This window comes from Talpa occidentalis, unplaced genomic scaffold (genome assembly GCF_014898055.3).
Source record: "Talpa occidentalis isolate TD23 unplaced genomic scaffold, MPIMG_talOcc4v2.1, whole genome shotgun sequence".
NCBI classification, from domain to species: domain Eukaryota; kingdom Metazoa; phylum Chordata; class Mammalia; order Eulipotyphla; family Talpidae; genus Talpa; species Talpa occidentalis.
This window is the reverse complement of record NW_026555331.1, coordinates 147,629,944-147,657,803: the sequence shown is the minus strand read 5'-3', so window position 1 is coordinate 147,657,803 and position 27,860 is coordinate 147,629,944. Positions and strand designations below refer to the sequence as shown.

General features: G+C 43.0%; 1 protein-coding gene across 4 annotated transcripts in view; it reads right to left on the bottom strand.

Moving 5' to 3' along the window:
* Window positions 1-27,860, bottom strand: part of MGAM (maltase-glucoamylase) — an 86,257-nt gene that overhangs the window by 21,707 nt on the left and 36,690 nt on the right. For all 4 annotated transcript variants that reach the window (XM_054692737.1, XM_054692736.1, XM_037514723.2 and 1 more), the window contains exons 14-34: window positions 27,752-27,836; window positions 26,079-26,196; window positions 24,261-24,432; window positions 22,908-23,024; window positions 21,153-21,307; window positions 20,423-20,507; window positions 19,337-19,393; window positions 18,356-18,480; window positions 15,088-15,176; window positions 14,388-14,437; window positions 13,732-13,899; window positions 10,840-10,989; window positions 10,285-10,485; window positions 7,445-7,599; window positions 6,252-6,420; window positions 5,916-6,012; window positions 4,448-4,560; window positions 3,573-3,698; window positions 2,315-2,443; window positions 1,993-2,103; window positions 1,636-1,698 (exon numbers count right to left, since the gene is read on the bottom strand). In XM_054692737.1, coding sequence (XP_054548712.1) covers window positions 1,636-1,698; window positions 1,993-2,103; window positions 2,315-2,443; window positions 3,573-3,698; window positions 4,448-4,560; window positions 5,916-6,012; window positions 6,252-6,420; window positions 7,445-7,599; window positions 10,285-10,485; window positions 10,840-10,989; window positions 13,732-13,899; window positions 14,388-14,437; window positions 15,088-15,176; window positions 18,356-18,480; window positions 19,337-19,393; window positions 20,423-20,507; window positions 21,153-21,307; window positions 22,908-23,024; window positions 24,261-24,432; window positions 26,079-26,196; window positions 27,752-27,836 — 2,535 coding nt within the window. The remainder of the gene's footprint in view (window positions 1-1,635; window positions 1,699-1,992; window positions 2,104-2,314; window positions 2,444-3,572; window positions 3,699-4,447; window positions 4,561-5,915; window positions 6,013-6,251; window positions 6,421-7,444; window positions 7,600-10,284; window positions 10,486-10,839; window positions 10,990-13,731; window positions 13,900-14,387; window positions 14,438-15,087; window positions 15,177-18,355; window positions 18,481-19,336; window positions 19,394-20,422; window positions 20,508-21,152; window positions 21,308-22,907; window positions 23,025-24,260; window positions 24,433-26,078; window positions 26,197-27,751; window positions 27,837-27,860) is intronic.

Sequence of the window (27,860 nt, the reverse complement as noted above, 5' to 3'; positions counted from 1 at the left end):
TTATATGTGGAATCTAAAAACAAACACTGAACTCACAGAAACAGAGAAAAATGGTGATTACCAGGGGCAAAAGATTGGGGGAGCTAGAAGATGTTCATCAGCGGGTCCAAGTCTACCTTTCTAAAATGAGTACATTCCGGGGAAATAGCATACAGCTTGGTGATTGTAGTTAATATCGCCCTGTATAGTTAAAAGCTGCTAACAGAGCAGATCTTAAGCATTCCCAGCACACACACACACACAAATGATGATGAGAATGAAGGTTGTGCTAATTTACCTTATGTAATCATTTCTTATCTGTGGATATCAAATTACCATATTATTATACTTTAAATATATGCAATTTTGTTCATTATACTTCAGTTAAATTGGCAGGGGACGAGGGGAGAAATACTGAAACAGAAAATAAGTGAACAAAAGCCAAGGAGCCCAGGACCCTGAACTTGTCTGGCCTGGCGGATCCCTGTGTGCCCGCGGGCTGCCTGGGCCACCAAACTTCAACAAGGGAGAGAACAGGAAGTGGGGTGCTCACCCTTGAACCCTTACTGTGATCCTTTACAAGTACACCCCTGCTCGCAGGAGCCAGTAAGCTTCAACAAAAATCTTGAAACTGGGAGACAGGAGCAAAGGCGAGGAAAGCAAAGAAGGATGGGGGGTTTATAAGAGTGAAAATGGAGGTAAGTGTCCATGATGAAAGGAAGCACAGAGAAAAGGACCCCATAACTCAAGCCTGGGGTGAGAGTCTAATTTAAAAGGGCAACTAAGGGCCTTCCTGGTGGTGCAAGGGGCTAAACATCAGCACTATGAAGCTATCCACAGCCACTGCAGCACCAGTTCGATCCCCGGGCAGGGAGCTACCCTCTCCTGACTCCCGCTGCTCCCCTCAGCAGTGCATTTCAGTAGATCTGCCTGTTCTGCTCCCCACTTTGTCTCTGGTGAATTCTCTCACCCCCCACACCTCTGGCCTGTACCCCAATTCTTGCATGCATAAATAAATATTTTTAAAAAATAAAAGGGCAACTCAAGGCAAAGGCAGCAACAAGTACACTAATTCAGGGAAAAGAGGATTTCTGTAGGCATCACCACATGGAGACACCATGGGCCTTTGGAGTCTACAGCTTTGGACCTGAAATCACCACTGTCAGGTCTCCCTGGTGGTGCAAGGGGTTAAGCACCACACTATGAAGCAATCCACAGCCTCTGCAGCATGAGTTCAATCCCTGGTCTGCCAGTGAGATACCCACATGGTGCAGCAGACCTCTCCTGACTCGCCCACTGCTCCCCTCAGCAGTGTATTTCAGTAAGTCTGCCTGTTCTGTTCCCCACTCTGTCTCTGGTGAATCCCCCCTGCCCACCACCGCATCTCTGGCCTGTACCCCAGCTCTTGTATGCATAAATAAATAAATCTTTAAAAAAAAGTCACCACTGTCACCTCAAACCATGGACAAGAAATTTAAGTTCTCCAGGACTTCATTATGCAGAGAAAAAACTGGTACAAGACGATGTCCAGGATGTGTCCCTGAGTGCATTTCCTTCCCACACCTGCGCCCACGGCGAGGAGATGCCCCGTGTCCTGGGTACAGCTGCACCCCTCCCACACCCCTGCCTTCACCCAACACCCACCATGGGCCTTACCTTCACTTGAGTATCCCAGTCTAGAGAACTGTTTATAACAACATCAGGCAAATCAGGCCAGACCTGTGCAGAGAAAAATATTCAGAAGCAATGCACTAGGTAACTTTTATTTCCTAGGAAATTATATGCCATGGTACTAGGGGGAATAATATTTAGAGTTTTCAGGTAGGATTGATCTAGAGAAGAGTGGATCTCACCACGCACATTTATTCCTGAAAATTCCTTCACACTATTGACACATATTGATTAAGAAGATAAGAACTTCCGACCCCAGGCCCAGAGGGAAATTCTAAGAAATAGCTCAGAACACACACAGTGGCCCACCCCCGGTGAGGGACAGTGGGTCAGAGAGCAGACCTTGCCCCACACGATGCTTCCATCCTTTGGGTCCTTAATGAAGACGTCATCCTGCACGCCCCGACGGAATGCAGGATAGTCCTTTGTCTCGTTGCCAGAAATGGCTGGGTCCTGAAAACCAGATCCAGAGGTGACTCAGACAGAAGAAGGGAGGCATTCACTTCCACCAGAACTGCCAGCTTCTGGGAATCCTGGGAAATCACTTTTCTTATTGAACGTCAACCTCTCTACTCAGAACATGGATAGAAACACAAGCTACAGCTTTCTCCACCCAAGGCCATCCCTCTTCCAGACAGAAGCCACCCATTCATGTGGGACTAACCAGAATGAGGATGACGCGCATCCCATCTCTTTTTATGCGATTGATCAGATCGGGGAAGCCCGCAAACTTGGGGTTGAGGGTGAAGTCCAGCTGTCGCTCCATGTAGTCAATGTCTGCGTACTGCACATCCTGGGGGGAGGAGGGGAGAAGGGGTACACAAGGACTCTGAGTACCTGCTGGTGGCAGGCTCCAGATGAGAACCTCCCAGCACTCACGGATGGTGAATTTCAGATGACTTCTTTTTGAGTCTACCAAACTCTGCTATATTGTTTGTCACAAAGTAGCTCTTAGGAAATGAACCTAATTTTCAAATGTTTAATGATATAGTAGAAAAACCTAAATGAGTGAGATAGAGGATGCTGATGCCTATCTAGAGGCTGTTGTGAGGATAAGTGAGAACAGTAGATGAGCGAGTGTCCTGCAAGTGATCACTGTGTGGAAGGACTGTGGTGGCCTCTCAGTAGAGACCGTCATGGTATCAATGATTCATATTCAGAAAAATAACATCATGTCAATTACCCAGGACTGATACAACCTGGATGGTAAATCTACCCTCCAAAGCACAAAGCCTGTAATTGCCTTGAAATAGCCAATGCTGGGAGCTATCAAATACAGATTTCTTATTAAGAATGAACTATTGAGAGCCAGGCTTTCCACTAGTAAGAACAATTGTCCACAATAGAAAAATTAGTCGAATAAAATGAAATAAGCAAGTGGTTCAAGGGATCGGTTCACTGGTGATGAGCTTCTCTCTCTAGTTCTCACGTGAGGGACAGAGCATGCCCCCACGTGCATTTCCCCTGCTCCCGAGTTCACTGAGGTTAGCACAAAGCAGAGGGAGCACTGTGCTGCAGCACTGACAAAGTGACAGGGTGCTGGAGCTGAGGTTTTATCCACACACACAATGATCTGACTCAGTCTGAAATATCTTTTTAATTAAACAATATTACCATTTGGGGAACCTTCTATTACTGTGATATCAAGGATGCTTTTGACTAAAGTCCGTAAAAGAAATGCAAGAAACAAATAGCAGAAAGAGCCCTAGAGCTGGCCCCTTGTCCTCCTTTCTTGGCAAATTACTGTGACTCTGTGATATGGGGACACTAATCCCAGCTGACCTGCTGGGTTGAGTGAAGTTCAGCATGATGTTGGAGGAGAAAGCATTTTGTACTTTGAAGAACCCCTCAAAAATCAAACTATCCAGACACAGAGAGAATTGGGGTCAGCACAGCCAGGACACCACAGATTATGAACCTACATAGGGGATCTTGGCAGCCACCATATCATCATACAAGCTGGCAATCTCAGAGTCATTCTGGTATCCATAGCGACACAGCTGAAAGCCCAAGGACCAGTAAGGAACCATCACCGGTCGACCGATCAGCTGGAAAACAGATAGAAAACATTAGCCCCTAAAAAGGAAAATATGGACTGAGGTTCACAAAGTAATAAGAATACTTTTCTAGTACCCCAGGTTAGATAATCAACAAACTCAAATCCAGAGACACTGAGAGGGTGCAGTGAGGGGCAGTACCCAGGAGAAAGCTTCTGGCTGGACCTGAGCGCCCTCTCTGGGAATTTTGAAAACTCTGATTTTATTCAAAATCAGATTCTAGCTCACTGGTTAAAAACCCGGAATCTGAGAGAAAAGTGCTGATTTTCAGAAAGGCTCCTGAAAATCAGACAGGCTCCAGTCCTGCTAGCTAGGTGACCCTGGGCACAAGTTAAAGTATTGAGTGATATGCAGTGAGTGATACTGTCAGTGACATATAGTGAGTTTTATATACGTGCTTGTTGCTGCTGCCAGAACATCATGCTGTCCTAACCATCATAACCACCATCACACCACCCCAACTCCATCACATCACCACTGCCATGTCCATCGTCACCACCCCCTGTATACCCAACACCATCACCACTGGCACCATCACTACTACTGCTAATCTGCAATGTTTTGAGAGGTTACAAGTTTAAAGGTTATTGAGATGTATTTATTACTCCTTACTTTATAAATCTGTCTTCCGAGAAGATCCACCATTCCACTTGCCAACTACCATTCATTAGTTACTATACTAATGAATATGGGCACTCGCATGCAAAATGCCATTGCTAACCTATTAAACTCTCTCCTACCTCGGTGTACTGCTGAGTGACAAGCTCTGGAGTTGGCCCCAAGATCACATAAAAGTCCAGAATCCCTCCTATAGTGCGGTATGTCAGCGCAGGCAGAGGCTGGAATGTCACATCTGAAAATCAAAAAAATGTCAATCAAGCTAGAAAGCTTGAAGATGAGGAATTACCCCTGAAATTCATCCCTTTTCCCTCGTCCTGTGCCTCCCTATGATAGAGAGGAAGTAGTTTTACTATACCTACAAAGAACTGAACAAGTTACATGAAAGTCTACAAGGCCCCATTCTGAACTCCTGCCTTTGATGTGCTTTATTATCTAACATGCTTTGTTATTCTATTCTTTTTAAAATAGTATCACGATTTCTATTTTAGGATAGCACAAGTCTTGCAGGAAGTTACAAGCATAGTGCTGAGAGTTCCCTCGTACATTTCACCAGCTTCCCCCAATAATAACATCCTATATAAGCAGCGTACCTGGTCAACACTAGGACTGATGTGACATGACTGAGACACAGATGTGATGCTCTCTCTTCGGGTATAGAACATATTCAGGCTTCACATGTGCTTCTTTCCCCCAAGACCTGATTTTTTTAATCTACATTTTTTACGTCATTGTTCATTTTTAAACAATATTTGCTTCCCCACCCCCACCCCTCAGGTGTAGTCCCCATAGAATTTCCCTCACCAATGCACCCATGCACCCTCACCTCAGTCCCCTGTGCTCGCCCTCCCTCCCTCTGATCCCTCTCCCTCTTCCTTCTCCCCTGCAGGATGTCTCTGATTTATAATTGTCTGTTTGTTTTTATTTTGTTGTGTTTTGTATTGTTTTTTCCCCTGATGTCTTATTTGGTTCCCCATATTCCTTCTATAAGTGAAACCATCAATATTTTTTTCTTTTTCCTTCTGACTTATTTCACTGAGCATAATTCCTTCTAGCTCTATCCATGTTGCAATGAATGGCATGAGTTTATCTTTTTTGATGGCTGAATAGTATTCCATTGTGTATATATGCCACATCTTCTTGATCCAGTCATCTGTTTTGGGGCATTCCCCAAGTCCTGATTTTTGGGGTAAATATCACTGCCCATTTCCATACATATATGGAATATACATGCATATGTTCTTCATCTCTCATACCCTGAGTGAATTCTCTGACCCGAAGATTCAGCACTAGCTCAATTCATACAGCTAAACCCCACCGGCTGACCACTTAGATATCCAGAACTTGCTTGGCTTTGTAGCCCTTCCTATATGATCTTTGCCAAGTAAGAATTGACTTAATTCTGGTTACCACATGTTAATGAACTGAAATAAATAGAAAGGTTGTACAGGAAGGAGAAAAGACAACTGCCCACAGACAATTTTGAATCCGGGGGGTAGGAGGGCGGGGGCAGCTAGGGGAAGCACACTCTAAAGTTCCTCAAAAATGATCAGTTCACAATTATAGGGGGTGACGCCGGCACCGTCTTACCCATGGCATTGCTGTTCATCAGGAGCACTCCATGGGCACTGCCATCCTCCTCCAGGGCCATGTAGTAGGGCTGGACGCCATAAGAGTTCAGCTTTTCCTGGGAGAGTCATGGGGGAGAAGGCGTAGGAGGTTAAGACTTGGTGGTTGAGAAAGAAACAACAAACACTGACAGCTAAGCTGAGTCTACTCTTCCCTGTGAAACACATCAAATGCATGAGAACTAACGGAGCCTGAGGATTGGCCCACTTGTCCGAAAGCAGAAAGTGAGCATCCTGGGAAGATAGAGCATGAAGTGCACACCTGGGTGGGTGGGGGAGCGGAGGGGGGCACCCTTACCCCTGGGGGCTGGTCTCGGGAAAACATGCCCCATGTGTGCCAGTCCAATTTTCTGCGATAAGCTGTGTGCTCGGTCTCCCCAAAGCCGTAGAGGTACTGGGAGGGGAGGCGAGTGGAGATGCGGATGAACATGTCATTGAAGGTGAAGCCAAGGAGCTGAGAGTCCCAACTGCAACACAAAAAGGCATATTTGGAGAAAAAATGGGCAGAGATTTTGGCCTCAAGCAGCTGACTTTTCAGGGACAGCGAAACTCTTCACTCCTCCCTCCTCCCAGAACCCTGTTAATCTTTCAAACAAAATTCGAAGTCCACTTGATTAAAATGATCATAGATGCCTTTGTGAAGAGCCCAGGAGACTTTGTTCGTTCACTTTGCTCTTTCACACTGTCCATTCCTTTCTCCCTCCCACAAAGCACATCTAAGCACTCCTCTACCCCTCCCACCCATTCGAGCCCTGACTTTACTCTTGCTCCCCTACGGTTTCTTTTCCACGTAGCGCCCAGAGTGATAGTTTTTTTTTTTTAAAATCTCATTCTTTTCTGAGTTATAACCAGGCGAGTTCTTCAGTGATTTTTCATCAAAACATCTTAGGAAGTCTTTAAGGTCACACCTGACACACACAAATCCCCAGCTTCATCTCCCTCCATTCATATCCTTACTACATTGCTCCAACCACACTGGACATTTTGTTTCTTGACCTGTGCACTCAATAAAATGCTGTTCCCTTCTCCCAGATCTCCACAGGGGTGTATGAATCTCTTCCAGGTTCTAGTCTAAATATCACCTCCTTAGAGAGACCCACTATGACCACAGAATCAAAAGCAGAAATTTCCCATTACTCTCCATCATTCTGTACAGCAGCTGTCACAATCTAAACCTACTAATTCATATTTTAACTTACATTATCCTTGACATTTGCTTATTACTTTTGGTCATGTGAAGAGAGACTTCACCTTCCACTACCATCCAATATAGAGAAGGCACTCCATAAATATTTGTTGAATGAATCGCTAGGTACCTGACATTGCCTTGGGAAATTATTCCTAGGAGACTACAGATTTCTCATAAGAACAGACCGAAAGGAAATAATTTATTAATCTGGGAATGGATACTGTGATGCTTTGAGCCATGACATGTCTAAGGGCAATGATCTGACATTGAGTGGGCAAAGTATCAGACATGGCGATACTTACATAAAAGTGTTGGTACTCTTCCGGCGAATTTTAATGCCAAATGGGTCCTTTGTAATGACAACATCATAGAGTCGACTATCAGGGGTGCTGGATGGAACAGTGGGTATGTTGAGAGGAACTGGAACTTCATACCGTTTGTTGTTAGGATCATAAATCTGGGGCCAGAGGAAATACATTTCAGGTAAGTACAGTACTCTTGAAATCTATACCCTTGATGTCTTTGACGGAATCTAAATGCTATATTCCTTTGTCTTCTTTTCTTTTAAGTTCACAATATCAATCCTGTATTTAATTAACATACCAAAGAATTATGCCAGATTTAGCATTTGATCTGAGTCTATCACATCTAATTTATAAGACCTCTGTTACATTGACACACCTGCTCTGAATTGGTGCTATCTTGGAAAATCAGTCTGGAATCAGTATGTATTTATGAATATATTATTTATTACTTCATGTGTAGATGTATGGATGTATATGATGACCTGAAATTTTTTCTGAATTGAGAAACACTCCCCCTAAAAACATGAACTCTACTAGGTTAAAATAATCATCCAAGTCCTTGTAAACTGACTCACTGAGTGCCTATGATATTCCTGCCTGATTTGCTACTCGACATTAGGGACAACCAAACTGAATAAGACACGGTTATTATTTTTTTAAGAAACCCACATGCTAGTAGAAGGAGAAAGGGAGGTACCCACAAGACCTGGGTGATAACATGAAGGTAGATCTGTATAGAAGTGCTGTGAGATACAGGGAAGGAGATGTCTAACACTTTTCTGGAATGTTTCATGGGAAGAGGACAGCTTGAGTCTTGAAAGCTTTGTATTCACTAGTAAAACAGAGAAGGAAGATCAGGTCATCCCTGATAGAGAAATAAGGCACAGAGTGATAAAGTGGGTTGTAAGGAGGCAAATATTATGGGGTTTACTGCATGGTCAGGATGTACAGCAATAAGGAGTTATAGCCAGAAACCCACACAAGCTCATTTATGTCAAATGCAGCACGTGCCTCCACATGCAGAGCCCAGGTGAGGACAGGAGTAGAAAACAGCATCATCCCTGCATCAGGAGATCAAAGGAACTCGGTCCAGTTTGGTGTCAAAACATGAAGAACAGGAGGGAGGTAATGCCACTCTGGCATGATGTTTTTTCATTCACTCTCAATAGACATTTGAGAGTCAGCTGCCAGGCGCTGTGTCAGACTCCAGGACACAAAGACCAAAGGGTGGATTCCTGTCTTTGAGAGACTTACCACTTAGTAGAGAAACAGAAGCTGACATAAAAATAGCCCATCACAGGTCCTTAGAGGTGATTAAATTAGAGGAAAAGAATGCCTGACTCTTCATGGGTATTTCACAGATATCCCAAGTTCTGGATCCAAAACTGAGCTCATCATCTTATTTTGCCTAAGTCCAAACCTTCTTAAGGATCCCGTTCCAGTTAATGTCACCACTGCCATTATAGAGACCCAAGATAGAAACTCGGGGAACATTCTTGATGCTTCCCTCTCCCTCAGCACCGACATGCAATCAGTCACCAGATTCTGTCATTTTACCCTCTCGATGTCTCGAAGAAGCCCACGGTCTCTGCCTCCTTTCCTACACTTGGTCTCAGGAAGTTGTCTCTCCTTTTTATTCTTGTCCTCTCAACCATTTCCTTCACACAGTCATCTTCTTTTTTCTATTTATTTAAATATTTTATTTTATATAATTCTTACATGATTTTTCATCTTTGCACAATGTATGCATCTTCATCCTGGTTATATTCCCCATACAATTGCACACCCCCTTATTTTGACTCTAGTCCTTCCTTTCCTCTCCCCTCCCTCCCCCCTCCCCCTGGTAGTGTGTCTCTGGTTTATAGTTGCTTGTTGATTTTGATTTTTACTTTGTATTGTTTAGTCTTGTTCCTGGTCTCTTATTTAGGTTTTCTAAATTCCTGCTATGAGTGAGACCATCCGGTATTTTTCTTTTTCTTTCTGACTTATTTCGCTGAGCATGATCCCTTCTAGCTCTATCCATGTTGCTGCAAACCGCATGTGTTTATCTTTTTTGATTGCTGAGTAATATTCCATTGTGTATATGGACCACATCTTCTTGATCCAATCATCTATTTTTGGACATTTGGGTTGCATCCATAGCTTAGCTATTGTAAATAGTGCTGCTATAAACATAGGGGTGCAGGTGCCCTTTTGAATTGATATTTCTGTGTCCTTTGGGTAAATACCTAGGAGTGGAATTGCTGGATCGTATGGAAGCTCTATGTTTAGTAGGTCCAGAAATCTCCACACAGCTCTCCATAGTGGTTGGACCAGTTTGCACTCCCACCAGCAGTGCAGGAGAGTTCCTTTTTCTCCACAACCTTGCCAACATCTGTTGTTGCAAGTTTTTTTAATAGGTGCCATTCTCACTGGTGTGAGATGGTATCTCATGGTAGTTTTGATTTGCATTTCCCTGATTACAAGTGATGTTGAACATTTTTTCATATGCCTGTTGGCCATTTGCATTTCTTCTTCAGAGAAGTTTCTTTTTAGCTCTTCTGCCCATTTTTTGACTGGATTATTTTCTTCGTTTTTGTTGAGTCTCATCAGCTCTTTGTAGATTTTTGTGATCGGTACTTTATCGTTAGTGTCACACAGTCATCTTCTTGATTGCAAATTAGAACAGATCTCACGGTCTCATAATGGTTTTTAATTGCTCTTAGGATAACATTCTGGTACATGGCAATGTGGGTAATGTAGAAGAGCAAGCTTAGCTCAGGGTTCTGTAACCTAGACTAGCAAAAGGTAATGAAACTCAGAAGGGCATGATCATCCCTTGACATGTAAACACCTACCTTAAACTGCAGCATGTGGTCCTTGTGGTAGGTCACCTTCAGATGGAGGGGGGATACAGGTGTTGAAGGAAAAGCAGAGGCATAAGATCCAGGCTTTAAGGAGAGGATAGCAGAGGCCCCGTGGGAGTCATACTGAATATCACTAACGGAATATAGCTCCCTGGTAAAATAACAGGCAGGCACTCGCGGAACGGGGGATTCCTGAAAAGTAAAGGTGAAGTCAGCTCAGATATAGGATTATCACAGAGAAAGGCTAGACAAAGCAACTTGCAGGGAGGTGAAAATCCAACCATCACTCATTTCCTCACATGTTGTCAGGTAGTAATGACCTTTCAATTCCTGGTCTCCATGTTAAGTATTTGTGTACACACACACACATACATACCCACACACCTGTCACTACCTGCTCATCCAGATAAATACACAGGTTTCTTTGAAAGTCCTTTCTTTCTATAAATTTTAGGGAGTGAGTGCCATAAGCCTGGTGCTATGCTTGGGAATTATAGATTAATCCTAAAGGAATTTACTAGACAGTCACACCATTGGCATGGTTACCTCCCAGATACAGCCCCGGGCCACACAGTTTGTTTCACTAGCACCATGCTCATCTGGATAACAGTCTATCTTTTCTTCATCCTTTGTAATGGTCCACTCCACCGTGTATGCTTTTCCCAGCTCAAGATTAAGGCCTGTGATATGGGCAACCTGTCGGAATGAGGAAATGACAAAGAAATTTAGCCTCAAGACAAAAGCCTTGCAGGATGGAAAATTTCTTTTAGGAAAGGAAAGAGAAATCAGAGCAGGAAATCTGGACAACCCAGGTAACACACCACCAGAGTGTCTATAAAGAGAGTGACATGGGGGATGAGGACATCCAGATGCAACAGGAAAAATGTCATACTGTATCCAAGTCCTGCACATGACACAGTGAAAATATTACATTAAATAAAACCCATGATCGCCCCTTTTCTGGCTCCTCCTGTGCCTCTTGTATCAAGAAGGCTCTCTTCTGCACTTCCCCTTGTATATGAACACACACAAACACAGCCCACGTTGAGCTGATCTTGCCCTCCATACCCCCAACCACTATCCCCCTGAAGTAGTGGCAAGAAAACAGGAATGAGAATCAGGAAATCTTCATTCTCATCTACAGTCTTCTGTGCAAGTCTTTGGATCTTTGTGCAATGGCAACCCCATTACATTTGTTTCCATTTCTAACATCCCATCCTCTTCATTTCTCCAAGTTCAAAGCCTCCAAACATGAAAGGGTCTTTGTACCCTACTCACTAATTCAAATATCTAGTATTTTCTATGCATTTTTCTTATTTTTGCCTCTTCTTTAATTCACAATTTCCATAGAGGAAGATCTCATTTGTCTAGAATGTAAAGACATCTTCTAAGGGTTATCATGCTTCTTGCAGACTTGAATTCACCTTGCACTTCCCTGCATTACAAATCCCACCCCAAACCAATGTTCACAGTGGCACAGCCTTGATTCAGAATCAATACAACACTCTGTGAGAATTAGATCAAATCTTTCTCATTTCACCACCTAAGACCCTCCAAAATCTGACCCACAGGTACCTATCCAAACTGATCTCCTTCTGAAAACGAATCTCACTGGCTCTGGTTCTACAATAATCACAGCTTTATATAAAGCTCTTCTCCCTACTTATGCTGACTTATGCTGATGTCTCAACCTCAGTGCTTTATCTAACCAATATCCTTTCTAGAAAAATGGTGCCAATTGTAGAATATGCAGCTAGTTTCTGGCCCTAATTAAAAGCTCCCTTCTCACTCATTATTTCCATTTAGAATATGAAAGTTCCCAATTGGGGACTTTTTAATCTATGTGAGTAGCTGTAGCCACCAATGGGAGAGTGCAGGTCTGCTGGGAGCAGCTGACCAAGTGCTCCTTCCCTGATTCAAGAATCTGCCCCTTCACCTTGACCTGTTCCTTTTGGCTTCCTCTTCCATTGTCACAGGGCTACAGCAGCTGAAATGAAGCCATTTCCTGTCACAAGAGAAGAAAAGACCTGAACTCTGACACCCTTGAGCCAGCAACTGAGCCCTTTTGAATCATATTGCCTGAGGGGGTAAAAATCCCAACTTGTGTAAAGTAGCATTTTTTTCTGAGTTTCCTGTCACTCATAGCTGAAGGCATGTCTACCAGATGCTCCACCCAGCTCCACCCTGAACTGTCTGGGGCTCTGCTGCATTAAGCTCAGGACCTTAAACCAGGCAGAAGTGAACATTTCTTATATGTCAGAATGCGTGATCTGTCTCCTTCCCAGCAGGCACCATAAATTGTGTCTCCCAACCATCCAAGTTTTAGTAATAACAGTGCTCCTTTGCTTTTCTACTAACTCACTCATTTATTGAGGTGGTTGTTGTATGTGTACCCTTCAAATGACTTGCATTTGGTGATACATATAAGCACCCATACATTTTATTTCTAACTTCATAATGCATGCTTCCTCAATATACGTTCTAAGACAAAATATCAAATGTCATTGATAAATCATTATAGAAGAATAAATTTACTTATTTTTCTAAATTTGAAAGGTAGAAAGGATTCCATATAATGCTAGGACATCAGAAGAACTGTTTACAACGTGTTCAGGATTGTCGGTTCTCATGACAGGTGAGGAAAAGTATGTTATTATCATCTAACCAAAGCAGTAGCCATTAGCTAGGCTTCTCAAATTCTTTGATTTAAACTATTTCTTTAAAATGTTTGTGTTGGGACCTCCCTGGTGGCTCAAGGGATTAAGACACAACCTATGAAGCTGTCTGCAGCCACTGCAGCACGAGTTCAATCCCGGGCCAGGGAGCTGACCCATGTGGTGCAGCAGACCTCTCCTGTCTCCCCGCTGCTCCCCTCAGCAGTGTATTTTAGTAGATCCACCTGTTCTACTCCCCACTCTGTCTCTGGTGAATCCTCTCACCCCCCCGCCCACACCTCTGGCCAGTTCTTGTATGCATAAATAAATAAATCTTTTAAAAAATAGTAAAATAAAATGTGTTGGAGCAAGAGTCTATGTATCTCAACACAGTAAAAAAAAATACATTTCAAAATTTTAATTCATGGGATGTTTTATCTTTCTAGCATCAGCCAGCAACATTCAGATCCACTCTTTTCTAATCCTGTTTCCCACACTCCCTAACTCTGCTTTTCCTCTGTGCCAATCAGAGAGGACAGAGACTGATGGCCAAAATAAGGAACAAAGATGAAAGGAGATTTTTACCTTCTCCTGATTTCTGAGCAGTTCCCTAGCCCATCTGTCAACCTCCCCTCCTCCTTTTTCTCTCCTGGCCCTCTGCCTTCCCCACCCCAGGCCTCAGAATGTGCTCTGGTCCTTCAGGAATCCATGCAACCTCAGCAAGAGGGAACACCATAAGCTATGAGAAATTATGGGTAAATCAGCTCTGGCAGATGGTCTTTACCTTAAGTTTAGCATCATAGGCGACTTTAGGAGACATTGGAATCACGACATTGTATTGTTTTACTGTAACGTTCTTGGGCTCCCTGGTCCCAAAGACTTTAATCTCTTTAAATGCTAAATTGTTAGGGTCTTTGTAGGTTGCTTGCAAAATCTTCACATCTAGGCGTTTCTGCAAAAACAAACGAAGGACAAGGTCTGCCTGTAGCACATGAATTCTCAGACCACTTGGGGGCGGTGCGTCCTAGACCAGTTTCCCACTCCCTCAGAATGGCCCTTAGTTGTGTTTATAATGCGCTCAGTGAGTACAGTCTGATTTTAAATATTTTACTTTTAATTATTTTAATTTCATACCCCCCTGAGCAAGAGGCAGAGACAGGGGTACATAGAATAGAGACAGACACAAGAGAGACAGAAACACACCGACACGGAGAAATTCTTTTAAACTACATTTGAAAAGATGGCATTGATTAATCGATCATTGCCTCTTTGTACTGACATGAATGATTCCATTCTTGGGAATCCGGTCATAAATTAAAGTGTGCTCACTTATAATCATAAATGCCTAGAAGCTACAAATATAATCATACACATACAGGCGCGTGCTAATGGTCACCAGAAACGCTCACACCTGAGATTCATAAAAAACATGCTACTCACTATGGTGAAGGAAAACTCACACAGGAGGTAAGTTTGTTTGGCCACAGTATCTGAAAGTAAGAGAAAGATGAATCAGACAGGCCTGCCCAACAAGGAGCAGATCTCAGCTTGGCCATTCCTGAAGTGCCATCATGGGAATGACAAGATCATGGACAGAGTCTCTGAGCCCACGCCACAGTTCGCCCATCTCCTTCTCGCCTTCACCTTGAAAAGGCCAAGTGCATACAAGGCACATGACTGAGGAACCTGCTCCCTGCACTAGAGCCACAGAGATGTTAGGTCATTGGAGCCCAAAACATTTGCTAAGAAGCAAAGTCTAGAGTCGGGACCTCTTGAAAGTGTCTTCTCTGGCCTCGCTGGCATGCGTGTGTTTTTCACACTATCATGTGTGTTTCTAAGCACTTATTGGGAAGAAATGCCCTGTGAGTGGCAGGAAGAGTCTTGAAAATGGCTTTCAGGTACCCACTACCCCTCAAATGAGAGTCTCTATATTGTGGCCAATGGGAGGATTCTGAGACATAGAAACGTGCTTTCTTTTCATCTGTGGTCCACCTCCCACCACCCCGCAACCCTGCAACTAAAGCCCATTTCTCTGGGGGGAATGCTGCGTTCCCAGTGCAACTCCTCCCACAGCTGCATGCCCGCTGGAGTAACTCAGATGCAGGTGCCGAAGCAGCAATGCCCTCATCACGGTGCTCACCTCTCGTTTCCCCATCATCCCAGAAAAGTTCGCCTTTGGCTTCCTCATTATCATCCAGGGCAATGATAAGAGCTAGCGGATTCCGCCGACTGGGGGAAGCAAGACAGGTGTCAGAGACAAAGACTCGGGGCTAATCTCTCAAAGGAGCTGGGCATGTTGCCACCAAGTTTCAAATGGCAAAGGCCACTGGCAGCAGATGGTTCTGCTTTTCTTTAGGCACAAAGGCAAAATCAATAGGCACCTCTTCTTCTAGAATCAGTCATGTCATGGAGACAGAAGTACCCAGATGATTAGCCATAAACATCTATGTAGAAGATAAGAATCTGAGCAATGAGTTATCACTGTAATCACTACAGTGAAAGTTGCTGATGCAATTATTATTTAGAATCCAGACTATCAGAAGAAGAAATGCTAGTCAATACATGGTTCAGCTGAACAGCTTAGAGAGTAAACACAGAAGTGTTAGCTCTGCTGGGGGATGTGGAGTGGATACAGTTTTTTCCCTGTTTGAAAACCATTTTAACTCAGAAAGTAATCAAATGCTATAGGATGCATCTTTAGGATGGCAGCTTTCCTGGTTTGATTATTTGTTATCAGTTTGTTTTGCGGAGGAAAAGAAAACAGTCTAGTTGTCTACTTTACCATTTGGACTAGGAAACACCAAATGATACTCAAATAGATGGACATGGGGAAAGGGAGAAAGACAGAGGAGTTTCATTTGGCACCTTGCCTTATCTCACCACTCCTCTGAAGACCCCCAATTTCCTGCACCTTCTGCATCCTCCACTGACTTCACATTTCTTCCCCACTGTTTTCTTTTACAGTTCAGCCCTCTGTCAGGGCCTGTGCAAGTCAGATTCCAGTATCAATAAAACCACCTGCTCACACTTAACATGCAAGTACTGTGTAACTCTCATTTGTCACAAAGTCTGAAAGACAGTAAGGAATAGACCCCACATCTGTGGATGACCTTACAGATTATCAGATTCAACATATTCACCAAAAAAATTCAAGACAGAAAGGAAGAGAGACACAAAAGTTAAAATACTCATAGACTTCCGGAATGGCACTGGAAGCACTGGACCCCTGCTAGCAGTCCGGCAGCCTAGACATCCTGGAAGACCCTAAACATCTTGAAAGACCCCCCACTAAAGTGCTCCTGGTCCTAGATGAAGGGCAGCATGTGACCCCTGAAGGGAGTTAGTGTGATGCTGATATGATACGCCCTGGCTTCCGCTGAAGAGAAGTCAAGTGATCTCTGGAGGATGGGAATTTGGATCCTGCAGACCTCTGCAGTGGAAACACAAAAATTAATATACATGCAAGATAATAAGAGAGCTAAAAAGAAAAAATGATAGGAAACAACGAACAATAGATTTAGATTCCCCCAAGGACATTCAATACTCGTACCTTCAGATACAGTGTACTAAATACCTATGATTATACACCTAGTATTAAATACTTAAAAATATTGCAGAGGCAAGAAAGAAATCGGATAAGGGACAAAAGAGTATTTTATTAAATGGCCAGAAAGTTGGAAGTGGCAGCTCTCCTTCTGCTGGGAGGATCATGATGCTTCCAAAAGAAAAACTCATTGATTATCTTGGGACCAGAGCATTACTCAGAAAACAGATGAAAGGAAAAACTTAATCCTTTCTTTGCCGTTCCTGCACAATCTGAATTTTAGGCAACCCAAGTAGTTTATGAGAGTAAGTTCGTTATAAACAGAATTCCAGTTAGTAATTATAAGAGGAATGACAGACTTAGATCATCACCATTTAGCAAACTCTAAAATTGAACTAGGCTACCAGCATCTATGATGTGCACATTCATTAGGGAAAAGGTAGAAAGGTAGGTTGACTCTACCTGAATTCAGAAACCGACCTTCACATCTCAAAAAGAGAGACATCCAGACATCATGTGTCTTAGAGGTGATGCAATAGTTTTACACACCATCACCTCCAAAGGATGCCTGCCTTTGAACCTGAGTCTAATCAAGTCTCTCCCAGCCTAGAGAGCCATGAAGAGTAGAAAGGAATAAACTAAATTGCATCACAAGTAAGAAGTTGGTTCAGGAAGGGGGACACGCTACTGATCAAATGATCTGCCCTCTCCATCAAAACGATGACTTGAAAAAAAGAAGGGAGGAGATACTAATAGATTTAAAATAGATTTAAAATGGAAAAAAATGAGAATGTGTATATGGCAAAGTATCCTAATAAGGGCAATAAACACAGAAGCCCAAATGCAGTGAAGGAGATGGGAAGTTTGGGAAGAGCAAGATTTTCGCTGTGGCTGGACAGCAGAGCATGCTATGGAGGAGACGCAGTAGTTAATAACTTGGAGCCAGATTGTGACAGGCCTTGAAGACCCTACTCCTGAAAGACTTTGGGCTTCAAGCAGGGCAATAACAAGTTGAGCTCTTCATTTTAGAAAAACAAATTTGGCATCATCGTGCAGGACAGCCTGAAGCTGAATGATCAGAGAAAAGGAAACCAGCTTGTATCCTATGTGGATGTACACACCATCAGTTTCATAAAAAGTCTACAATTTGAAAAATGAAAGTTGGAAAGGAAGTTTAAAAGACAGAATGAACTCAGGATCTACTAAAAGCAAGTGAGCTAATACTTTTAGAGATAGATGTAAATGTGTGCCTCCCTAGTACAGTGGAACCTATCACTTCGGCATCAAAAATCCCTAAGAGGAGAAACCAGGGATATGAGGTTCATAAGAAGTAATTTTTGAACCGTGCTTTATATCACAAGAAAGAAATGGCTCAGTTTAAGAAAAGGAATGGGGAATTGAGATGATGGGGGGAGAGTGGCCCCGATGCCCTAGGAATGAGAATGAGTGAGAGAAGGGCAGGGCAGGATGGATGGATGGTCTCTGTGAGGAAGGCTGACTAACCCACAGACCCCATTTTCCAGGAATTGGGAGGTTTCTTAGGACATGGGACTCTCCATGCTGAAATTGCAATGGTCCTGGAAATTCTGGAAAGTTTACTGCCTTACCAGTGGCATGTTTCAAAGAGAAATTCACAGGGGTTAGGAAGACAGGGCTTAGGGCCTTTCAAAATCCAGCTGGAGGCAACCCTAGTCACGGCTTCCTCAGAAGGAGTTGAGGGAAACCCAGAGAACAGAGTCTGAGGACCACAATCACATCCCAGTCACTGTCCCCACCTCCATCTCAAGCTTCAGCATCTTCTGGCGGCAACACATAGCCACAGAAGCAGACTCCTGCTTTAAAGAAACTCCCCAGCACACTGTACCTGTCCTCGGTGGTTATGCCTGGCTGTTGTGTGGGGAAGATGTAGCCTCCTCGAAGGTGAAGGCCGATTTTGTCTCCAGGAAGATTCATCAGCACTTGTTGCTTCCTCTCCTCCAGCTTCTTGCCCTGTGGACAAATCAAAATGGCGGCCGACAGCTTACACACCTCTCCCTCATGCCCTGTGTGGAGTTATCTGCAACACCTCCCTCCTTTTCCCAAGAGCTGAATGACTATCTAGTCGTTCAATCAAACAGAAGGGGAAAAAAGATCCAGAGCAACAGGTTTTATCATCAGATAGGAATTTTTTTTGGGGGGGTGCGAATGGCTACATATTACTGAATTATACTTACATAATATTCTCTAAAAGGTATATGGAAGATGGATCATTAGTTATCAGATACTAGGAAACAGTGACAGAGCTGATGATAAAAGGGGTGACAGGATGGAGTGATTATGGATTATGAAACGGTTTTGTGTTCTTTTTCTGGTGAGTTTCATGAACATTTGCATGTAGTAAAATTCACAGAACCATACACCAAAAGAAAAAGCAGTCAATTTTACTCTATACTAACGAAAAAAATAAGTATGTAAAAATATGGTCAGTTAGGAATTTATAAGAACTTTTTATCATACTGAGGCTACTTGATATATATTATATGAGCTGAGCATTCTAAACAAGTTATCTGACCTCTGGTCAAGCTCAGATTGCTCATCAGCCCCTCCAATATTTGCCCACAAAACACTGTACTTGAGTCTTTATGTTGTTGCTCAGTAAAGTGTATGGACTTTTTTTCCCTTCAGATTTCATCATGATTAATATAAAGTGACAACAACTTGCTTTATCAGCTGTGAAATTGAAAAAGAAAACACTGGAGACACTCCTCAAAGGAAGAATGGAGGCTTCTCTCACCATGGGGGGCATCTAGTGTATGTGGCTGCCATTTTGGTCTCAAGGAGTTTAAGAAAAGTCAGAGCTACTTACAGTCTCATACTCATACCAGATGGCATCAGGTATATATGCCGTCACATTCTCTACAGCCTGAAATTAAAAAAGGAAAATCTGGTTTTCCATGGCTCAACATCTAGACAGGATAAAATGGATGTCGTAGTATCCCCTAGGGAACTTTTTAACCAGCTACCGAAAATGCATAATGACCTTCCTAATGTCTGCCATCAAACCGTACTTTCTTCCATTAGTAATAATAGAAACAATAACTTGGCAACCCAAAGAGAAATCCCAAATGAAACCATGTTCATGTTGACTAAGAAGAAACATGTTGCGAAAACGTCAGTTTTATGATGATCAACTCATCTCATCTTCCCAACAGTCCCCCGGGCAGGTATTATTAATATCTCAGAACTCTCCCTGAATCATGCCAGTGCCAAATGGCAGAGGTACAATCATAGCCTGGTTGGTATGACTTTGGAGGGAGTGCTGGCCCATGCTACCTCTACGCCACCAAGCAGGTAACAATGTGTTACAAGAATCCGATGAAACAAGCAGGATCATCCCTAACTCAAAGTCACCCACAGGTGTTTCTACACTGGTTGGGAACTTGGTCAAGAAAAAGCCTTCTAGGGCCTCCCCGGTGGTGCAGCATTTGAACACTGGGTTTCGAAACTGCCCGCAGCCTCTACAGCACCAATTTGATCCCTGGATGCTCCCCGGCCACTGGAGGAGGGTCCCACATCGCGCGCAGACCTCTCCTGCCGCCCGCTGCTCCCCTCAGCAGTGTGCTTTGGTCTTTCTGCCTGCTCTGCTCCCCACTCTGGCTCTGGTGAATTCTCTCACTCTCCCATGCTTCTGACTGCACCCAGTGCTTGTATAAATAAATAAAAATAAATCTTTAAAAAAAAAGAAAAGAAAAAGGCTTCTAGGGAAGAAAATGTATAAATATCAAATATCCAACTTCCCAAACCCCAGCATACTCTCCTCAGGATTGGCTCAGTCACAAATGTTGAAAATGGATATGGAATAAAGAGAAGCTAAAAGGGTCCAGGAAGAGAGGAGTTTGGGGGGTGTCAGGAACAGGAGCAAGCACCAAGGTGTCTCTGTGGGATCACTTGCCTCATACAGAACTGGAGTGATGAGGAGGCCGGGCCCCCATAAAAATTGTTCATGCAAACCCCACGTGTTGCTGTCCTCATAGAACCTGGAGATCAGAAAGATGTTCACTGAGATGTGGCTGGCTCCCCAGCCTACCCAAAACATGCCAGCCACCTGACAGGGGGAAAATCCCCAAATTATTCTGTGACATCTACTCAATCCCACCCCCCAATCCTACAGACAGATCCACCTGTCCCAGCTCAGGCTAGATCCTAAACATAGTATAATACAGAAGAGACCATCATGTTCAAGTTACCAAATCTTTCAAATTAAGAATAAAAAAAAGTAAGAATGAAGGAGCTACTATGATTTATTTAGGCTACAGAATTTGTAGGAGACCAAACAAAGACCCTACCTGGGTCCCATGACTGTTAGGCTAGTTCTGTCCCCAAAAGGGAACAGAATATGATTCTTAAATACAACTCTAGAATAGTACTTAGGCATCAATAACCTTGCAAACACCAGCTAAGTGTTCCTGTGTGTGTGTGTGTGTGTGTATAGGTATGTGTATATACACATATATAAACATGAACACGTGTAAACACACACACAGGAACACATTTATACACACACACACACCCCACACATATATGTCACTGTTCGAATTGTTTCCATTTTCACTCTGATATTTGATGATATAGTCAATGTCACTCAGTTGATTCATAGATCCCTTTGGATTAGATGCACTTACTCATGCAGGAGGGGCCTGGCCACTGTGCTGCCCTGGGTGTGAGCACGGTAGAAGAGGGTATAGAGGTAGGGCAGCAGAGTATAGCGGATTTGGAGGTAGTGCCTGGAGGACGACAGCAGCACAGACTGATCTCCAAAGTAGGCAGGATCCTGGTCCTGGAGGAAACAAGAGTTTGTAGTTGTTACCTGCCTATAAATAACAAAAGCATCTGAGAGTTCCAGGTTCCATTCAATGTAACTTAGAGTTTCTTTCCTGATGACCTGGGGCAAGGTTGCAAACTTTGCCTCTGAGCCATCAGGTTGTGTCAAGAGAGATGTTTCACCAAGTAACTGGTCACTGTCACCTTTAATAAGTGGCCATTGTCACCTACTCAGGAAGAAGAAATTTGTTTTATTATCCATTATAAACACAGTCCTTTAAACGCCTTTTAGAGGAACTCTCCTACAATGCTGGTGGGAGTGCAAACTGGTCCAACCACTAGGGAAAGTTGTCTGAAGCTTCCTCGGTCTACTAAAAATGGAGCTACCATATGACCCAGCAATTCCACTCTTAGTGATCTACCCAACCAGTGATTTAAAAGAGCACCTGTACACCTATGTTTATTGCAGCACTATTAATAATAGGTAAAACCTGGATACAGGGCCTCACTAGTGGCACAAGGAGTTAAGATGCAACCTATGAAGCTGTCCACTGCCACTACAGCACAAGTTCAATCCCCGACCAGGGAAGTACCCACATGGTGCAGCAGACCTCTCCTGACTCGCGCGCTGCTCCCCTCAGCAGTGTATTTCAGTCAGTCTGCCTGTTCTGCTCCCCACTCTGTCTCTGGTGAATCCTCTCACCCCCTGCACCTCTGGCCTATACCCCAGTTCTTGTATGCATAAATAAATAAATCTGTAAAAAAAAAAAAAACCAACCTGGAAACAACCCAAATGCCCAAAAACAAATGACTAGATCAAGAAGATATGGTATATATATATACAAAATGGAATACTATTCAACAATCAAAAAAGATAAACTCATGCCATTCGCAGCAACATGGATAGAGCTAAAAGGAATTATGCTCAGTGAAATAAGCCAGAAGGAAAAAGAAAAATACCGGGTGGTTTCACTTATAACAGGAATATAGGGGAACCAAATAAGACATCAGGGGAAAAAAATAATAACAGTACAAAACACAACAAAACAAAACAAAACAAAAACAGACAATTATAAATCAGAGCCAACCTGCAGGGGAGGAAGAGGGAGAGGGATCAGAGGGAGGGAGGGAGGAGCCCAGGGCACTGAGGTGAGGGTGCACGGGTGCACTGGTGAAGGAAATTCTATGGGGACTACACCTGGCAGGGGTGGAGGTGGTGGGGGCGGGGCAGGGCAGCAAACATTGTTTAAAAATGAATGATGTAAAATATATATAAATAACAAAAATAAATTTAAAATGAGATTTGCCACATAAAAAATAAATAAACACCTTTTAGGTATTTTCTCATGTGATTCTCATCACAAAATGAGCAAGTAGCAGAGGACAGAGGTCTTTTTAAAACTCCATAGACTGCCTCTCTGACTGCAGCAGTAGCAACAGCAGCTTCTGGCTGCCGGGCTGTATTCATAAGGCCTCACCAGCCCCTAGTAGCTGCACATGCGCCATAGTGAAGCACCGGGCAGGGTCAGTTCAACAGGCTGCTGGATGAGGAAGCACAGAGTGCCAGTCCTACTGTGCACCACATTTACTTTGATCCCATATCCTAGGAGATTTACCTTATAGCCTTGGCCGTTGTGATTCCTGGAAAACGGATAAAATGCTCCTAACTGCATCCACCGTCTGCAGAGCTCCTCAGAGGTATCCCGTAAAAAGCCACATATGTCAGCACCCACCTGGAAGGACACACAGACAGCAGGGATACCTCACCACCCTCACCCCTCCACCTTTGCCTTCTAAGGGGGACCTGCCAGCTGAGCTGTGCTAATCTCCCCCAAAAAGGGGTCACATCCAGCGTCCACGATCCCCATCAGATGATGCTGAGTGAGTTACTTAGCCCTTCTGTGCCTCACTGTCTCCATTTTGATAAAGTGGGCACTGACTAGCAACATCCGCTTTTAGTAAGTAAAATAATGTAGGTAAAACACCTGACACAGAGCAGTTTTTTGATGAATAGTAACTAGGAATATTGCTGATACTATTTTAACAATACCACTATCAGAATTAATTTTTCAAAGCCTGAATCTTAAACTTCCACACACCTAGTCAAAAATCTGCAGGCTGCCCTTATAGCTCATCTGATTAGCTCCTCAAAATCCACCTCGCCAGCATCAAACTCCACTCCACTCCCACACACCAATCCCCACGGACACATCAAGTTCTGCCTACTACAGCTCTCGCTCCTGTTTCCTTCTCAGCCCTAAAGTGACCGGCCTCCAGTAGCCTGATAAAATATACCAACTTTTCAATGTTAAAGTTAAGTGTCAGCTTTTCCATGAAGGTTCTCTTGACTACCTCCCCTGATTCCGTTTCCCTCATAATTTTTCTCTAAGTCAGTAAGCCCTTTTTTAGGATCTCTCTTAACATTTAATTGTAAGTTCCTTGTGGCACTTACCCTGGCTGGTCATAATCATTGGCCATATAAATCCTCCTTTTACTAAACTATAAACTCTCTGGGGAAAGAGAAAATATTCTGTTACTGTATTTATGCTTTTCTCTTCTCTCCCCATGTGCACCAAGCTCAGTACCTGCATGGGAGTGCTCAATAAATGCATATGTTGCCAAAGCAACCCCTAGGGTGCCGGCAATGCTGTTTCCTCATCTGGGCTCGGGATGCACAGAGGTGTTCAGTTTGGGAAGTGCAACTGCATATGCAAGGATATGCACGCTTGTTTGCATGCATGCTCTGCTTTAATACAAAAACTCCAGTGACATCACTTCAAGGTTTCCCTTCCTCTCTTTATAAGGCAGTACAGGAAAGAATGCCATGGCATCAAGCCTTACAGTCTTGAAGCACATGCTCACAAGATATCTGAGCCATGGAAGGTAGAGGAGTCTTAAGGCTTGAAACCTTTTAGAATGAAGCTCTCTGGAGACTGAGATTCATAAAAGAGCTTGGGACATGGACTCACCATTGGGATACCGAAAAGGTTGAACTCAAGTATGCCAGGGATGGACCACCGAAGGTCGTCCCAGGTGGCTGTGTTGTCTCCTAGCCAATGGGCTGCAAACTTGCCGGAGCCCGCAAAGGTGGAGCGGGTTAGAAGGAAGCTTCTCTTAGTAGGGAACAGAGTCTTGGAAGCTCTACAAAAGAAGAGAGGCCCAGGCAGTCAGTGTGCAACCTCAGTCAGTCTCAGCTCCAGAGACAGAGCAACAGCACCAAGGATCAGAGAACCCTGTTCTTTCTAGCTCTCTCCCAGGAGGGGCAGAGTTGCTGTTGGGAGCAGACTGCACCAGTAAGAGTGCAGTTTGCTTTGTATTGTTTTGTTTTGCTTTCTATTAAGGTTCTCATGCTCCATAATTTCCAATCATTTCAAAAGCAGCCATGAAAAGGCAGTAATGAGAATTGTACAATTTTTGTGAAAACAAAGGTGAAATTCAGTGTTACAAAGATATATGCATATATAGATAGATAGACAGGAATTGGTCTATCACTGCACATGATTTCAAACATGCACAAAAATGAGCTTATGAATAGCCTTTGGAACTTCTTTTCAAGTAGAATTTTTTTCCAGTAGAAATGCTTTAGTCATAATTTTATAACAAGAAAAGATATTTTATAAGCATGTGTGAATGTGTATTTTATAAATAAATATAAATATATTATCTATACTTTTAAAATGAGAAGTCTGTACATATATTTTAATATTTTTTCTCTGTGATTTTTTTCATCAATTTTCAAAAAGGTTGAAATTACACTCATGATGTTGCTAAGTGATGTGGCTTTGGCCTGGCTTTCCTTTGTGACATTTACAGTAAGTAGAGGAAATTCTCAATGTTTTTTCCCACACTATAGATTTTTTTTGTTGTTGTCTCTTTTTTATGAATTTATTTTATATAATTCTTACATCATTTTTCATTTTTGCATAATGTACGCATTTTCATTTTGGTTATATTCCCCATACAATTCCCACCCCTTTTTTTTTGACCCTAATCCTAATCCCTCTTCTCCTCCCCCTGCCCCCCACTGTAGTGTGTCTCTGGTTTATATTTGCTTGTTGATTTTGATTTTTACTTTATTGCAATTAGTCTTTTTCCTGGCCCCCTATTTAGGTTCTCTAAATTCCTGCTATGAGTGAGACCATCCGGTATTTTTCTTTTTCTTTCTGGCTTATCTCGCTGAGCATATGAAAAAAATGTTCAAACATAACTTGTAATCAGGGAAATGCAAATCAAAACTACCATGAGTTACCATCTTTCACCAGTGAGAATGGCACATATTAAAAAAACTAGCAACCACAAATGTGGGTGAGGATGTGGAGAAAAAGGAACTCTCCTGCACTGCTGGTGGGAGTGCAAACTGGTCCACACTATAGATTTTGAGTCTGCACGCAAAGGGAGATATAGCATCGTAGAATAAGGGTGCTACCGAACCCCCAAAGCACAGGTAACTTAGCCCTGCATACTCCCTCTGCATAGTGTGTCCCTGGGAAAAACACATGGGTCTTACATTCATGCAGAAGTGGACTTAAACTTTGAAAACTGAAGACCTGTTTGATGTTGTTCAAGTTACTTTCTTTCTTTCAACCTTCCACTCATTCATTAATTCATTCTTTCATTTCATACATCCCACAAAAATCTATTGGATTCTTTCTTCCCAATGTGCCAGGTAGTTTCTTCCTTCATTCAATAATAATAACCACAGTTCTTATAAAAGCACACTGGCACCTGGCATCTAGCAAGGTTAAAAATTCCCTCCTATAGCAGGTCCATAGCAATAGTGGTCTTACTCTTCTGTGGCGATGGCCATACTGTAGCCGTACAGATTGTGGACATCATACTGTTTGCCCCAGGACTGCAAAGCATCCATGCAGAGAGTTTTTTTGTACATAAGACCATCCAGGATTCCTAGGACAAAAGAGGGATCAGTCAGTGAGAGCCTCCCTGCTCCTTGACTGTCACAGAACCTATAAGGGTGGTTCCCTGGTCAATAATTATTGTGGCCACCCTGTAAATGATCATACTGCTTCCCTGCTATCAAAGAGTTACCCACTGACCCATACACATTCCCCCTCCTGGGTCCTCCTGAGACTCCAGATGGCATCTGGAAGCAAGAGGATACAGTTACACTTGAGGTTCAATCTGAATTCCTCAAGCTTAGCTCATGTAAGTGGTCCAAGAATAGAAATAGTGGGTGAGAAGGTGTCAGTCTCTCACCCCTTCTCTCCACTGACCAGTGTCGTAAAGGAAGATTGTCTCTTCCGTTCATCTATTCTATTTCGTGCTTCTTGTACCCTAGTTCGTGTCTAAATTACCTTTGGATCTTAACTACTATAATGGTTTCTTAATGGTTTAATTACTATTGATCTACTGATTTTCTAAATCACACTGTACTTTAACTAATAATTCCCAAGCCATTTGACTATCATATTTTCTTCTTTCTCAAACATAAAAAAGTTTCTACTGAATTGTTTATCTCAATTGGCCATTGAAGTGTAAAAGCAAAAGACTGCTTAATGATAATGATGCATGCTAAAACCTTCAGAAGGACAGGAGAATGCTTTGTGGACCATTTGGTTTCTTTTGTGTGGCAGTTTTAAGTCATCAGTTTTTAAAACCTGTTCTTTTTAATGAAACAACTTGACCAAAAACCTGTCACCGACTTTTGAGACCCATTAAAACAAAGTTTAATGAGGAAAACAAAGTTCATATCACAAAACATCTGGAGTGGGAACTGGTTGGCCTCCCATCCAAGCCCCGCAACATTTGATTCTGACTCATCTGCCCCAATTTCCTAGTAGCCCACTAGACTGCAAGTCTTCATAAGATGCAGCTTATGTTCCAGCAGCTCACCCCTACCTTAATAAGATATGATATGCCTGTGGGCCTCTAGCTTTCTTCAAACTACAATAAATGCTATGATTCCAGGGCCACATCCTTAGAGACAGTGTTGTCAGATGCAATCAGAGCTCACTAACATGACAGTCCTTGGCTGACTGTGACCTCCCAAGCCACAGCCTCTTGCTGGTCCAGCTTCATCCTCGCTTCACATCTATTCTTTACACTCTTAGCATCAGCAGACTAACCCTCATCTGTAGACAGGTTACCTGGTCTCTCTCTGGTAAGTCCTGACATGCGGGGACGGACCTAAGAGGAACACTAACCCCCAGCCTCCAGGCACTGCCTTGAACCTTCTCTGGGCCTCCCCTGAGCTGCAGATTGGGCTGTATGTTGAAGGACTAGATTGTCCCTTTTGCCTCTCTTAGGAAAGCATGATGTGTTTTGATTTTCTTTCTTAGTTTTCTTTTGGTGTTGATTATCCTTAATTAATTACCTATAATTTTCCTTTCCCTATGTGCTCTTATGTAAAAATTCCTTTGTCTGGCTGTTCATATCTAACCTCATGAACATTAAACATCAAATATGAATTGTTATTTTAATCAGACTAACCACCAAGACTTACTGGGAACAAATGGGGGATTATTCAGACTGTTTTTAGAACATCCTGTAAGTGAACCATCAACAAAGTTGGCGACTTCATTCATATCCTACAAGACAATGAACAAAAACTT